Here is a 12,491-nt window from a genome sequence, read left to right as displayed (position 1 = left end):
TGGTACCACGAATACAAACATTTAATAAACAATATTATAAAGTTCAACTTACGATATGCAAAATGTGTGTACATTTTTAAAACAAATTTTAAGGAACATGTAGTATTATTATCTTGACCTACACTGATTTTGGACAAGAAAGGTGCTTTGTGAGCAGAACAAATCTACAGACATACTACTCGGGTGGGGTTACAACCCCTTGATAAACACAGGATTACCCACCAAATTTCCATTTGTTTCATATTGCTAAACACTGGTATTCAGCTGTTGTTTGCTTATCCTGAAAATCACATTGAAAAGTGGTTTTCAATCCTATTTTTATTGAAGGCAACCCTTTCATGCTAAGAAAGGTTTTTTTTGCTTAGCAGCTTTATGAAATTGGACCCAGAGATCAAGCCCTGTAATTAGTAGTAGGTTTGTAAACAATGTCTTAATTACTTACATTACTTTCTTGTATAAAAATGAAAGCTAACAATTAACATCTGTTCATTGTGATTATTATTAAATTCAGAGCCTTGCGGAGCTATTAATGAAGAATAGAAAATTACAAAAAGTCAAGCAACCAGTAACAGGTTCTGCTTTAATAATGATTTATTAATAATTAAACATCAAAACAGCATCCCTTTTATTCCTTACGTATGGTGATGAGATTTATACAGTCTATTGACAAGCTCCAGTGCATCAGGCACTCACACACTATGAGCAGCCCACACAATAATAACGGTGAGCCTTCCATACACAGTTCTCCTTTCAGAAGAACCAATCAAAGCAGTGACTGACTCTACACTGAAACCTCTGAATCTCTATAAAGACAACAGTGTCTCAACAGTCTTCAGTCTCCTGAGGATGACCAGAGCAGACTGGTCTTAATGTTGAGACCAATCATTCCATAGAAGTTAAGTCAGTCTCCTGAGGATGACCAGAGCAGACTGGTCTTAACGTTGAGACCCTAATTCCAAAATCCACTCCGCAGCAGTGAAATAACAGGACATGTTCCAAAGAACAAATCTTCATGGCATACATTGATACCTCGTGATCATACAATGCCTTTTAAACAACCTATTATATTGCATGTGTTATTAATATTTACTTCACCAAAATAACACAGATTGAACGAGCAGATTATGTAAAACAATTTAAATGATGAAATCACCCCAAAATAGAAACAATTCAAAGCCCATACGTACACTTTTGATAGGCTTGCGGTTTCGTAAGGGTCAAATAATAATCTTATGCTTTTAATGAAGCTTTCCTTTTCATTAAATTCAATTCAATTCAATAAAACATTTATTTTGGTATTGCATGATAAAATACATGTAATTGGTGTTTCATAAATTTGACAGTGACAGTTATAAACAGTAGCCAGCATTAATTACAAATCAGAAGGCTTCGTTGTACGAGGTTGAGAAAACCTTTGAAAAAACTTGCTTGGACCCCACAGTATCAAGTACTGTATATCAAATATTCCGCACAAAACTTCATGTGACAAGGGTGTTTTTTCTTCCATTATTATCTCGCAACTTCGACGACCAATTGAGTTCAAATTTTCACAGGTTTGTTATTTTGTGCATATGTTGAGATACACGAAGTGAGAAGACTGGTCTTTGACAATTACCAATGGTGTCCAGTGTCTTTCATACACTTTGTAAAGTGCCTGGAGATATCTTTAGGTGCCGTATAAATCAAATATATTATTACTGTTTGTCAACACACATTATTGTTTACTGTTACTCCATGGATAATTTGACCTCTAACCTTGACTACATGGTCCCACATAATCTACTTCAATGTCCTGATCAAGCAGACATCCAGTAGCTTTGAGTTTACAGATACTTTGGTATTCGTTTCCATCAGTTCCACAGTAAAGTCGTCTTTCCTCCTCCTCTTCACAATAGGTAGGATGAATACAGCTACATATTACCTGACCTTGGTCAGTACCAACACATCTCTCCCATATCTCACAATCACCTCCACAATCCAATACTGCTGGCTCAGTTGTCGGCTCAGCTCTTTCTGTAAAATCAAAATAATGTTTTTATCTTAAATGCAGATGTTTCAAACTCTTATTAACGTTTGCCTTTCATTTGTTCAGAACCTTACTTTCTATGGTGAGCACATTAACTAAATCCTTTTTATTAAGTTAGGGAAGTTTTCCTGGTTTCAGCCTGCTTGTTTTGCGAGTACTAACTTCAGCTAACATACAACATCCATACAAGTATCCATACAGACTCCATGCAGAAACCAACCTTGTCTGCTGTGACAAAACCTTGCCCCATTTTACACAAATGGGTGAGGAACGATTAATCGGGGAATGATGCTGTTAAGCATCCAATAATTATCCATAGGGGACTTCATTAAATTTTGGAACATTGCAGCAGTTAACACATGGCAAAATAACGGATGCCGTGGGACATGTGTTCCACCAATCAAATGACGAGGATTTCTGTGTGCGGTGTATAATATTAATAAAAACTGTTTACTCGCAAAGAAGAATTGAACGTTGTTTGAATAAAATAAGAAAGACGTTTGGAATATTTAAAATGTTGTTTGGGTGTTAATGAAGAGAGGAAAGAAGTATTTGTTGTGTAATAATTATATGATTTTTGGCTGCATATCGCTAAAGTAGCGTTCGCTGCAAAATTTGAACAGAAAAAAATGTTGGTACTCACCAATGACAGTTACTACAAAGGAGCAGATTGCTTGGTTGCCAGCGATGTCGACCAAGGTGTATGTGACTGTAGTAGATCCATGGAAGAAGGCATCACCTGATTGGTGGGAATTGGTCATTGTGAACACTCCAGTATTGTCCGCCATGGTAGGCTCAACCCAAGTGATGGTTACTGATGAGGCACCAGTGTTGAGAGTCTCAGTTCTGTCTGCTGGGCAGTCGCTGATGACTGGCGCTACACTGTCCACTGTCAAAGAAACAAACTTCAAACCTTGAAAAAGAATACCAAATTCTTCAAATGTAGTCTTTGTTATAAAATTGGTTTGTGATAACACCATGTGTGTCTCTACTTGCCAGGTAGAGTTTGTTCTTAGACGATGTCTTTCTTTATTTTACTACTGCGGAGTAGATTTATCGGATGTTCGGGAGATTTCTCAGTTCTGAAAAGAACTGTCCTGCTTTTTAACTACCACTCGGGCCGAAGGAATACAAAATTGGCTTGGACTACTACTTTAGCTTATAGGATCATAATTAACTGCACTACCTCAGAGTAAATTCTTGAATTGGTCTCAACCAATGAAACAGTTTTGTTGAATTTAAATTTGTAAGGTTATTGACATTACTAGAACCATTACAATGATAGTCTGGGCAAGGTATGTAAAAGAAGAGGTATTTTCCAAGGTGATTCTCTTTCTCCCCGCTGCTGTTTATTCTTGCGCTGATGCCCCTGTCATTGATTCTGAGGAAGGTAAGTGCCGGTTACCAAATGAAGAAGGACGGGTGTAAGATAAACCATCTGCTTTTTATGGACAATTTGAAGTTGTTTGCAAAGATTGAGGTGGAGATCGACTCTTTGGTGCAGACCTTCAGGATTTTCAGCGATGACATCGGGATGCAATTTGGCCTTGAGAAATGTGCTTCAATGACGATGAAGAGGGGAAAGCGGGTACATTCCGATGGCATTGCTCTGCCAGATAGTGCACAGATGAGGGCTTTGGGTGAAGAGGAGAGTTACTGGCATCTTGGTGTACTCGAATCGGACCATGTTCTTCATGAGGAGTCAAAGGTAAGGATGAGGGCAGAATACATCATCAGACGGGTCAAGAAATGTTTGGAGTCTAAACTCAATACATGGGCCGTGTCTTTGGTGAGTGAGGTACAGTGCGGGTATAGTCGAGTGGACTAAGGAAGATCTACATGTAGATGTCATGGATAGGAGAACAAGAAAACTGATGACCATGAATGACATGCTTCATCCGCGGCGAATGTGAGGAGGCTTCATCTTCCAAGGGCGGTAGAGGGTTGCTGAGTGTGGCAGGCAGTGTCAACATAGAGCGCAGGAGTTTGCATTGTCATGTTAGGAAAACTGAGGAGAACTTGTTGAAAGCAGCACAGAAATACTTGAAAGTGTGCGAAGTTGGGCCGAAGGAGTACAAGAGGGAAAGGAAATAAGAAAGACACCAAGATTGTTAGAACAAAACACTTCTTGGTAGGTTTTTAAGATGTACTAAAGAAGTGGCCTGCAACAAGTCCTGGAATTGGCTAAAGAGAGGAGAGTTGAAAAAGGAAACCGAGGGCTTGATTACTGCAGCACAGGACCAGTCTCCGAGGACAAATGTAATGAGGGCAAGGATAGAGAAAGCAAACGTCTCTCCCTTGTGCAGGATGTGTAACAAGGCGGAGGAGACTGTCTTTCATATTGTCAGCGAGTGCAGTAAGATGGCTTAGACGGAGTACAAAGGTAGATGCGACAAGTTGGCCAAGGTAAATCATTGGGATATGTGCAAGAAATGAGGTGTCCAAGTGACTGCAAATTGGTACGACCATGTTCCGGAGAAAGTTGCAGAGACCGACCGCGTCAGATCCTCTGGGACTTTAACATTAACACTGATCATGTTATAGAACATAGGCGTCCGGATGTCGTAGTCTTAGATCAATCAATGAACATTTATTTTTCATGGTGACAATAACAATTTACGCATACACTAGAAAAGAAATATCGATGAATATAATCATGAAGGACGGATGCAATGTAGAGAATTTGAAGATAATAACTAAGGAAATTAACATAATAGTCAATATGCAGGGAAAAGGTTTAAGCATAATGCTTTTGTATATTTCCCTGAGACAGACAATTAAGGACTTGGACGACAAGGAAAAAAAAACAAAAGCAACCAAAAACAGAACAAAGAAACAAAAAACAAAATTAAACATGGATGGAGGGAAACATGCACCAGGCAAGGAGTTCCAAACTGCTGAAATGGCTCCTTGCTCTACATCTCAACAAAGCAAGAGTGTATGGATGAGAACGAGCAGAAAGCCTGGTTTTAAGTTCAAACATCTTAGAATGAGGAAGTACATGTAGGTCTTACTTACACACTGGTGGCCAATTAACAGAAACAAATTTGTAAAATCCGAGCAGATGGGTCTCTCTATACTAATTCAACATGTGACACTTTTCATGCTTTTGAGTATTTGTATAGCTCTGTTCATTCAAAAGAAGTTTAGGAGTGGCCTTGACGAAAATTAAAATCCATTTGTGAGTCTTTGAACAATGGTTGAGATAACTCACTGTACACCTTTGATAATTGTCAAAGACCAGTCTTCTAACTTTGTGTATCTCAACATATGCAAAAAATAACAAACCTGTGAAAATTTGAACTCAATTGGTCGTCGAAGTTGCGAGATAATAGTTAAAGAAAAAACTTCCCTGTCATACGAAGTTGTGTGCTTTCCGATGCTTGATCTCCTCAAATTCTAAATCTGAGGTCCCTGATTCTAAATCAAATTCGTGGAAAATTACTTCTTTCTCACTTCAGAGGGAGCCGTTTCTCACAATTGTTTTACACTATCAACCTCTCTCCATTACTTGTTACCAAGTAAGGTTTTATGCTAACAACTATTTTTAGTAATAACCAATAGTGTCCATTGCCTTTCACTAAATTAAACTTTTTGGTGAACAAAGACAAATTAATTAGAATGAGATTTGAGCTTGTGATTATCATGCCAGTGCTCAATCTGCCATCTGAGCTATCTAGCCGTAAGTTGGCAGTCCACCTATTTTGTCAAAATGTTGTTCGTCTAGGGTGCCAGTCAGAAGCCATTTAACCTGAAGTGTTAGAGGGGGATTAAGTGATGCGATTTATTAGTGAAAATTATCAAATTATCAAAGCACGTGGAGCAGCGGACCTAACAAAACATAAATAATTTGAGTTCTAACCTTGACTACATGGTCCCACATAATCTACTTCAATGTCCTGATCAAGCAGACATCCAGTAGCTTTGAGTTTACAGATACTTGGGTATTCGTTTCCATCAGTTCCACAGTAAAGTCGTCTTTCCTCCTCCTCTTCACAATAGGTAGGATGAATACAGCTACATATTCTCTGACCTTGGTCAGTACCAACACATCTCTCCCATATCTCACAATCACCTCCACAATCCAATACTGCTGGCTCAGTTGTAGTCGGCTCAGCTCTTTCTGTAAAATCAAAATAATGTTTTTTATCTTAAAGGCAGTGGACACTATTGGTAATTACTCAAAATAATTATTATCATAAAACCTCACTTGGTAACGAGTAATGGGGAGAGGTTGATAGTATAAAACGTTGTGAGAAATGGCTCCCTCTGAAGTGACGTAGTTTTCGAGAAAGAAGTAATTTTCCCACAGTTTGATTTCGAGACCTCAGATTTAGAATTCGAGGTCTCGAAATCAAGCATCTGAAAGCACACAACTTCGTGTGACAAGGGTGTTTTTATTTCATTCATATCTCGCAACTTCGATGACCAATTGAGCTCAAATTTTCACAGGTTTGTTGTTTTGTGCATATGTTGAGATACACCAAGTGAGAAGACTGGTCTTTGACAATTACCAATAGTGTCCACTGCCTTTAAATGCAGTTGTTTCAAACTCTGGCTCATTGTATGTGTTTAAGATGCACTTGTTAATTCCTACATAAAACTGTCTAGACCAAATGAATTATTAAAAATTTGAAGATACACTTTTGTGACTTGATAATTGTTTTGATTATTTCTGACAATTGGAAGTTAAAACTTTTTAAAGAATCAGTCCAAATTATCAGAAATATTTTAGGTGCAGAGAGTGCTACTCTTATAAACCCAACCACCTTTTTGTGAGAATGTGAGTATCAGAATGCCTCAGTATTACCTAAACAATAACCATGCTCAACATCATAATCAATGTTTGCCATATACAATCAAGAACCTCCTTTTCCATGGTGAGCACAGTTACTAAATGGGTAATTCCAGGCAAACATTTAAGTTGTTGACAAAAAATGAACCCAATTTTGCCAAATAAGAACTCAGCTTGGGCTCCACGAAGGCTTGGCTAAATTGACCGGAAAAACGACTGACCATAGTTTTGCCATGTGTACCTAAAAGTTCAAGCTGCTGACCATTTATAAGTATCCTGTTGGAGACTCATGTATAAGAGTTGTGTGTTACATATAGTAAAACTTTCCCAAGTTTTTTAGTGAAAGGAAACTTTTGAATTGTGACTAGAGTATTTTTTACCACATCCTTTTTGTGTAATGCGACTGATGCTGTTCACAACGTTATAACATCCAGAGCACAAAGCCCACAACATTTCTAATATCATCACTTCAAAGCCTTGGGTGTCAAGTAAAAACTAGTCTATAAACTTAGTGGAAAGAATATCTCGCATAGAACTACTAGCACCAAAGCCAAAATGTTGAAAATTGTGGACGCTTGTGCGTTCCGCATCGTGCAAGCGGTGAATTTACTTGGTGTCCATACTGTAAAAGATGCCTGACATATCACACTACCAATTGTTCAGTACAAATGATGTACATGTAAGATGTAATGTCAGATTTTTTGGCCCCAAACATTAAAAAATATATTTTTTTGAGTGAATGGTATTTCAAAGAGTATCACCCGCTCTAACGAAAAAAAGTTTATCTTTTAATGTTAATGGTCAGGAACCATGACAAAAATTTAAAACGTTTCTTATAAAACACATAAGAATTGGTCACGTGATACACACACATGTATATTGTCAGAATCCCGACAAAAACTAATTTTGAGCACTTTATTTCACTGCTACTAATAATTGGTGGACTTTTTCAAGCAATGGCTCAAACGAAAACTTGTAACTTTCTCGACCCCCATCAAAATACCTATTGAATTTTAAATTCAAATTTTTGGGTCAAATCGGCCAAGAATCTGACATAGCATCTTTAATAACAATCTTACCTTCACAATGAGGATAAGAGTTTGACCAGGTACCACCAGATTGACATACTAAGTAGTAATCACCAACTAATCTATATCCATGACGGCATTGAAATGCTACGTTTGAACCAATTAAGGTCCCTCCACCCTCCACAATCATATGTTGATCATCACTCATGATCTCAGGACAGTTAAGAGCTGCAAATATAATATATAATTTAATATCAACAAGTTATTTACACTAGCAATTAATGTTCACACAAAATATGGGTAGAGGAGGACCCATGCAATTGTCATCTGTACATGAAGGTGTGATTTTGAACGGCAAAATGTAAAATATTCACTTCATTTATTTCAAGCTTCATTTGCATAGTGAGAACCATCAATGAGCACTAGTGTTGTCCAGAACAGCTGGAGTAGCTGGCGATTTTGCCGGGGATTTCGCCCGCTACTTGGTCCTTTTCTGCCGGCTACTTTTATTTTTTTATTAGTTTTTTGGTCTCCTCCAATTTGCTAAAGTACTGTCCTACAACGGGAAAATCTTTTAGGCCTTAGGCGGGCCCCTGACCCCACATCGTAGGGGCACTCAAACTTCGCTTGCTAAGTCGTTTGACAAAGCCGGCAACTTACATTCTTTTTACCTGCTACTACAAAAAACTGTGGACAACCCTGAGAGCACTACTAGCAGGCCTGATACTTCACGGAGGCACTGGAGGCGATTGCCTCCGTTGCCCCTTGTCATTGCCTTAGAGCCCTTGAAATGCTTCAGTAGAAATTTACAATTTCCTCATAGGGTGCCCTCTGCCAAAGAGAAATTGCCTTGGTGCCCTTGCCCTTTCAAAAACGAAGCATAAAGCCCTGCTACTATCTATTGTCTTGTTTGCCCACAGACTGATAACTAGGGCAATTGCAAAATAAGCGGCAACAAGCGGGTTACCAGGATCAGCTCATGGCAGATGATATTGTCAATGGGACACTTTTGGATGGTCCTTTTTCACAGCTCAGCGCCTGCTCAGACCTACATGCGCAATACTGAGCATGTAGGGGCAGGCTCAGACTGCAAAAAAGGACTGTTATGTCTGCTGCTGCCAGCGTCTTAAAAGTCTCCCATTGGATCTCTCTCCACAACAATAATAACTGGGCTCATTCAAAACAAGACTACAAATGTCCTTGAAAAACTTGTTAACAGTTTTATGAGTCTTTATTAAAAGATAAGGTAACAAACCACAAGGGAAACTGACTGGGTTAATTAAGTTAAACTTTTTGGTGAAAAACTAAAATTGATTAGAACCTGCGATTAACGTGACGGCACTGTACCAACTGAGCTATAAGCTCTGTTATGGCAATCTTCATATTTTCCTAATACGTACATGGGTGCCAGTCAGAAGCCATATAGCCGTTATAACTGCCGTGTAGCCAGGGATCGCACCCAAGTTTATGATACAACCTGGGAGCACCCTAATGGGGATCAAATTTTTGGTGATATTATCAAATCCTGTCCTTGTAAATTTTTCTTTGCTCACCCAAAATTGTTATCTTCAAGAATGTGAGAATGGCATCGTTTTTTGGACAAAAAGTGATAAGTTAAAACCGATGGGTGTGTGCATGTGTGTGAACTTAGACTGTGAAATAACATCACAATTTCGGGGAGGGGGGGGGTCATAAGGGCAAGTGACTTTTTGTGATTGGAACTTTCCAGAGTTGTTATTTTTATGTTGTTAACACTATGTTTCCATTTACCTGCAGGCACCGGATTTTTTGTTTGCACTTACGGCAGATTATTTTATAAAAATAGTAGATTACATTAAAAAAAGCTGCTGAAACGGGACTTTGGAAAAGAGTAACTGGAAACTTGGGCAGTTATAAATGCCCCACCCCACCAAAAAAATTGTGTGCCCCCTACAATTCATAAAATGTGGATGAGTAAGCTATTTAAATCAAGTGCCAACATGTTAATAACTTTTCTGAAACATTGGATGCAAACAAATTCAACTTTGATACTTACATCTGCATGATGGAAAGAAACTTGGTGACCATTGGCCGAGATTACATTTAAAGATGGAGTCTCCCTGAAGCTCATACCCCTCATTGCATTCAAATGACACTGATTGTGTTATTCTGAACTCATCGCCATGTCGTCTCCCATTCGTAAGTGGTTCTGGCTCTGGACAAGAGATAGCTAGATGGGAAAACAACAGTTACTTACTATTTAACTACTGAAAGCTATGGTGAAGCAAGCAGCCTAAGGTTTTTATTCACATAACAGACAAATGTATAACAAATGGAGATCAACAGCAATCTTAACACATGGTATCTGATGTGAAGAGTGCTTTTAAAGGCAGTGGACACTATTGGTAATTACTTAAAATAATTATTAGCATAATAAAACCTTACTTGGTTACGAGTAATTGGGAGCTGTTGATAATATAAAACATTATGAGAAATGGCTCCCTCTGAACCTGAAGTAGCGTAGTTTTCCACGAATTTGATTTCGAGACCTCAGAACTAGATATTGAGGTCTCGAAATCAAGCATCTGAAAGCACACAACTTTGATGACCAATTGAGCTCAAATTTTTACAGGTTTGTTATTTTATGCATATATATGTTGAGATACACCAAGTGAGAAGACTGGTCTTTGACAATTGAAGGGGTACCTGTGAGAACAGAGCAGTTCTTGTGATTGATTTGGCTCGATGCACTACAGCTGGGGCAGCACAGGTTGAATGCCCACAGGGAAACTGAGATTTGGTTTAAAATGCCACACAAATGGCAAACTGGGAAGTTAGAGATGGTTCTTTGTGATTGATTCAACTTAGTGTGCTACACACTTGGCACCAGAGGCTGTGTATACGCAAATGGTATTAAGCAAGCTGACATTGAACGACTAGAAGGCTCCAAAACAATGCTGCTCGTATCATTTTCTCACAACCCAAATACACACACGCCTCCACTCTTCTCTAACAATTACACTGGTTAGACAACGCCACCTTCAAACCATCAGTGAACATGCACAAAGCCGCTCTCTGACGTACTTCCACAGTTTATCACAGAGTCTCTCAACCTCAACAAACCTGGTTGGAGTGGCCTCCGCTCCAGCCAGAATCTAACAATCCCTCACACTCACAAAAGGGCAGGGGACCGGTCTTTCTCAGTTGCTGGTCCCCGATGCTGGAACTCTCTATTGAATCACATTCGCAACATCAACTCACTCCAGACTTTCAAGTGTGAAATTAAAAACGCATCTGTTCTCTTCTCCCCCATAAACTGTAATTTTTTCATAGCTTTTTTTGTACCAGCGCATTGTATCTCTGTAAAATGAGCTAATTCATTAATATTATTATTATTATATCACCAGGGAGCTGAAATAAAGGAAACTAGCGAATAAATGGCCCCTTTTAACCAGCATACATTGTGTATAACTAGTGTTTGCGCTTTGCATGTTGCATGTTTATTCATCTTAGTTTCATTGGCACTTCATCTCATAACTTACATGTGTCACAACTTGCTGCAGAAAGCGGTACTACACTAACTGCTTTTTTAAAGTCTTGTTGACATGCCAAATATGAAATCAAGAATAAAGAAATCATCACAATCACTATAAAACAGCTCTATAGGGTTTGTGTGTTTTTGATGTTTTCAATAGTTTTGTCAAACAAATTTAACTCCTAGATGACATTTTCTGTAAACTTTTTCAAACAACTAAGCACATTGTAGCCCAAGTAAATATTTGAAGAATTGTTCTTGCTTTGCCATCATGAATAAAAACCTTCTTTAAACATCTTTTCAAACCTGTAGGCCTACATTTTGAAAAAAATATAATTGAAAAGGTTGTTTTTTTATGATTAAAAAAAAATGGGGTTGGGGGTTTTGAACGGTCGGGCAGGGACAATCAACAATTTTTTTTATGTGGCCTAATTGCTATCACCCCCACTAACTGCTATCATGTACGCGCTGAAATTGTATCAATTTTGATGTAACAGGTGCCCACATATAAACTCATACACGTATGTCCATACATGGTCTGGTTCACATTTAGCAGAGGTCATAGTTGACAGTAAAATGTGGCACTTGAACATTAATACAACAGAAATGCAAAGCAAAAGTTTCACATTTTGACGGTTTAACCATTTGTTTTTAAGAAAAAGGTATTTATTAAAGGGACAGTGGTTGGTGACTGACCGCTGTGAATGGACCACGCCTCCAGCTTGGTCCGTTTAACAGCGGCCAGCCACCAACCCGCCCGGTCATTACCACAAAGTGAAGACCAAATAATCCAACTGTTATTCCATAATTAAATGTCAGAATGAACCACCCAACCTACTTCCCTGCCAACCCACTGCCAAGTGTCAGGAGAGTCCCCGAGTATGCTAAAAGCATGGAAATAAAACACAAACACATGGCAGCCATCGATCCAAATAAAGAACACAATGTAGATGTGACAGGAGGAAGCAAATGCGGAGTATAAAGCATTTGATTATAAAAATTGATAATAAAATTAATTTAACAGCTACGACAATGGCTTTTGATTTGTTAATTTTAGCCCTTAACATAATTTGCTGGAGGAGGAACGGTGTCCTCCTAGAACAAAAACTAACGCCCACCAAAACAAAT

General features: G+C 38.5%; 1 protein-coding gene across 1 annotated transcript in view; it reads right to left on the bottom strand.

Annotated features, from left to right (window-relative positions):
* Positions 1 to 1,561: 1,561 nt before the first annotated feature.
* The window catches only part of LOC117303324 (sushi, von Willebrand factor type A, EGF and pentraxin domain-containing protein 1-like), a 57,624-nt gene continuing 46,694 nt past the window's right edge, over positions 1,562 to 12,491 (bottom strand). Inside the window, exons 26-30 of the mRNA XM_033787491.1 lie at positions 9,885 to 10,058; positions 7,901 to 8,077; positions 5,889 to 6,149; positions 2,670 to 2,915; positions 1,562 to 2,013 (exon numbers count right to left, since the gene is read on the bottom strand). Of these exons, the coding sequence (XP_033643382.1) occupies positions 1,751 to 2,013; positions 2,670 to 2,915; positions 5,889 to 6,149; positions 7,901 to 8,077; positions 9,885 to 10,058 (1,121 nt within the window). The 3' untranslated portion in view covers positions 1,562 to 1,750. The remainder of the gene's footprint in view (positions 2,014 to 2,669; positions 2,916 to 5,888; positions 6,150 to 7,900; positions 8,078 to 9,884; positions 10,059 to 12,491) is intronic.

The sequence above is a fragment of the Asterias rubens genome, chromosome 19 (assembly GCF_902459465.1).
Source record: "Asterias rubens chromosome 19, eAstRub1.3, whole genome shotgun sequence".
Lineage (NCBI taxonomy): Eukaryota > Metazoa > Echinodermata > Asteroidea > Forcipulatida > Asteriidae > Asterias > Asterias rubens.
Note: the sequence above shows the minus strand (reverse complement) of the source record. Positions and strands in the feature narration are given on the sequence as shown.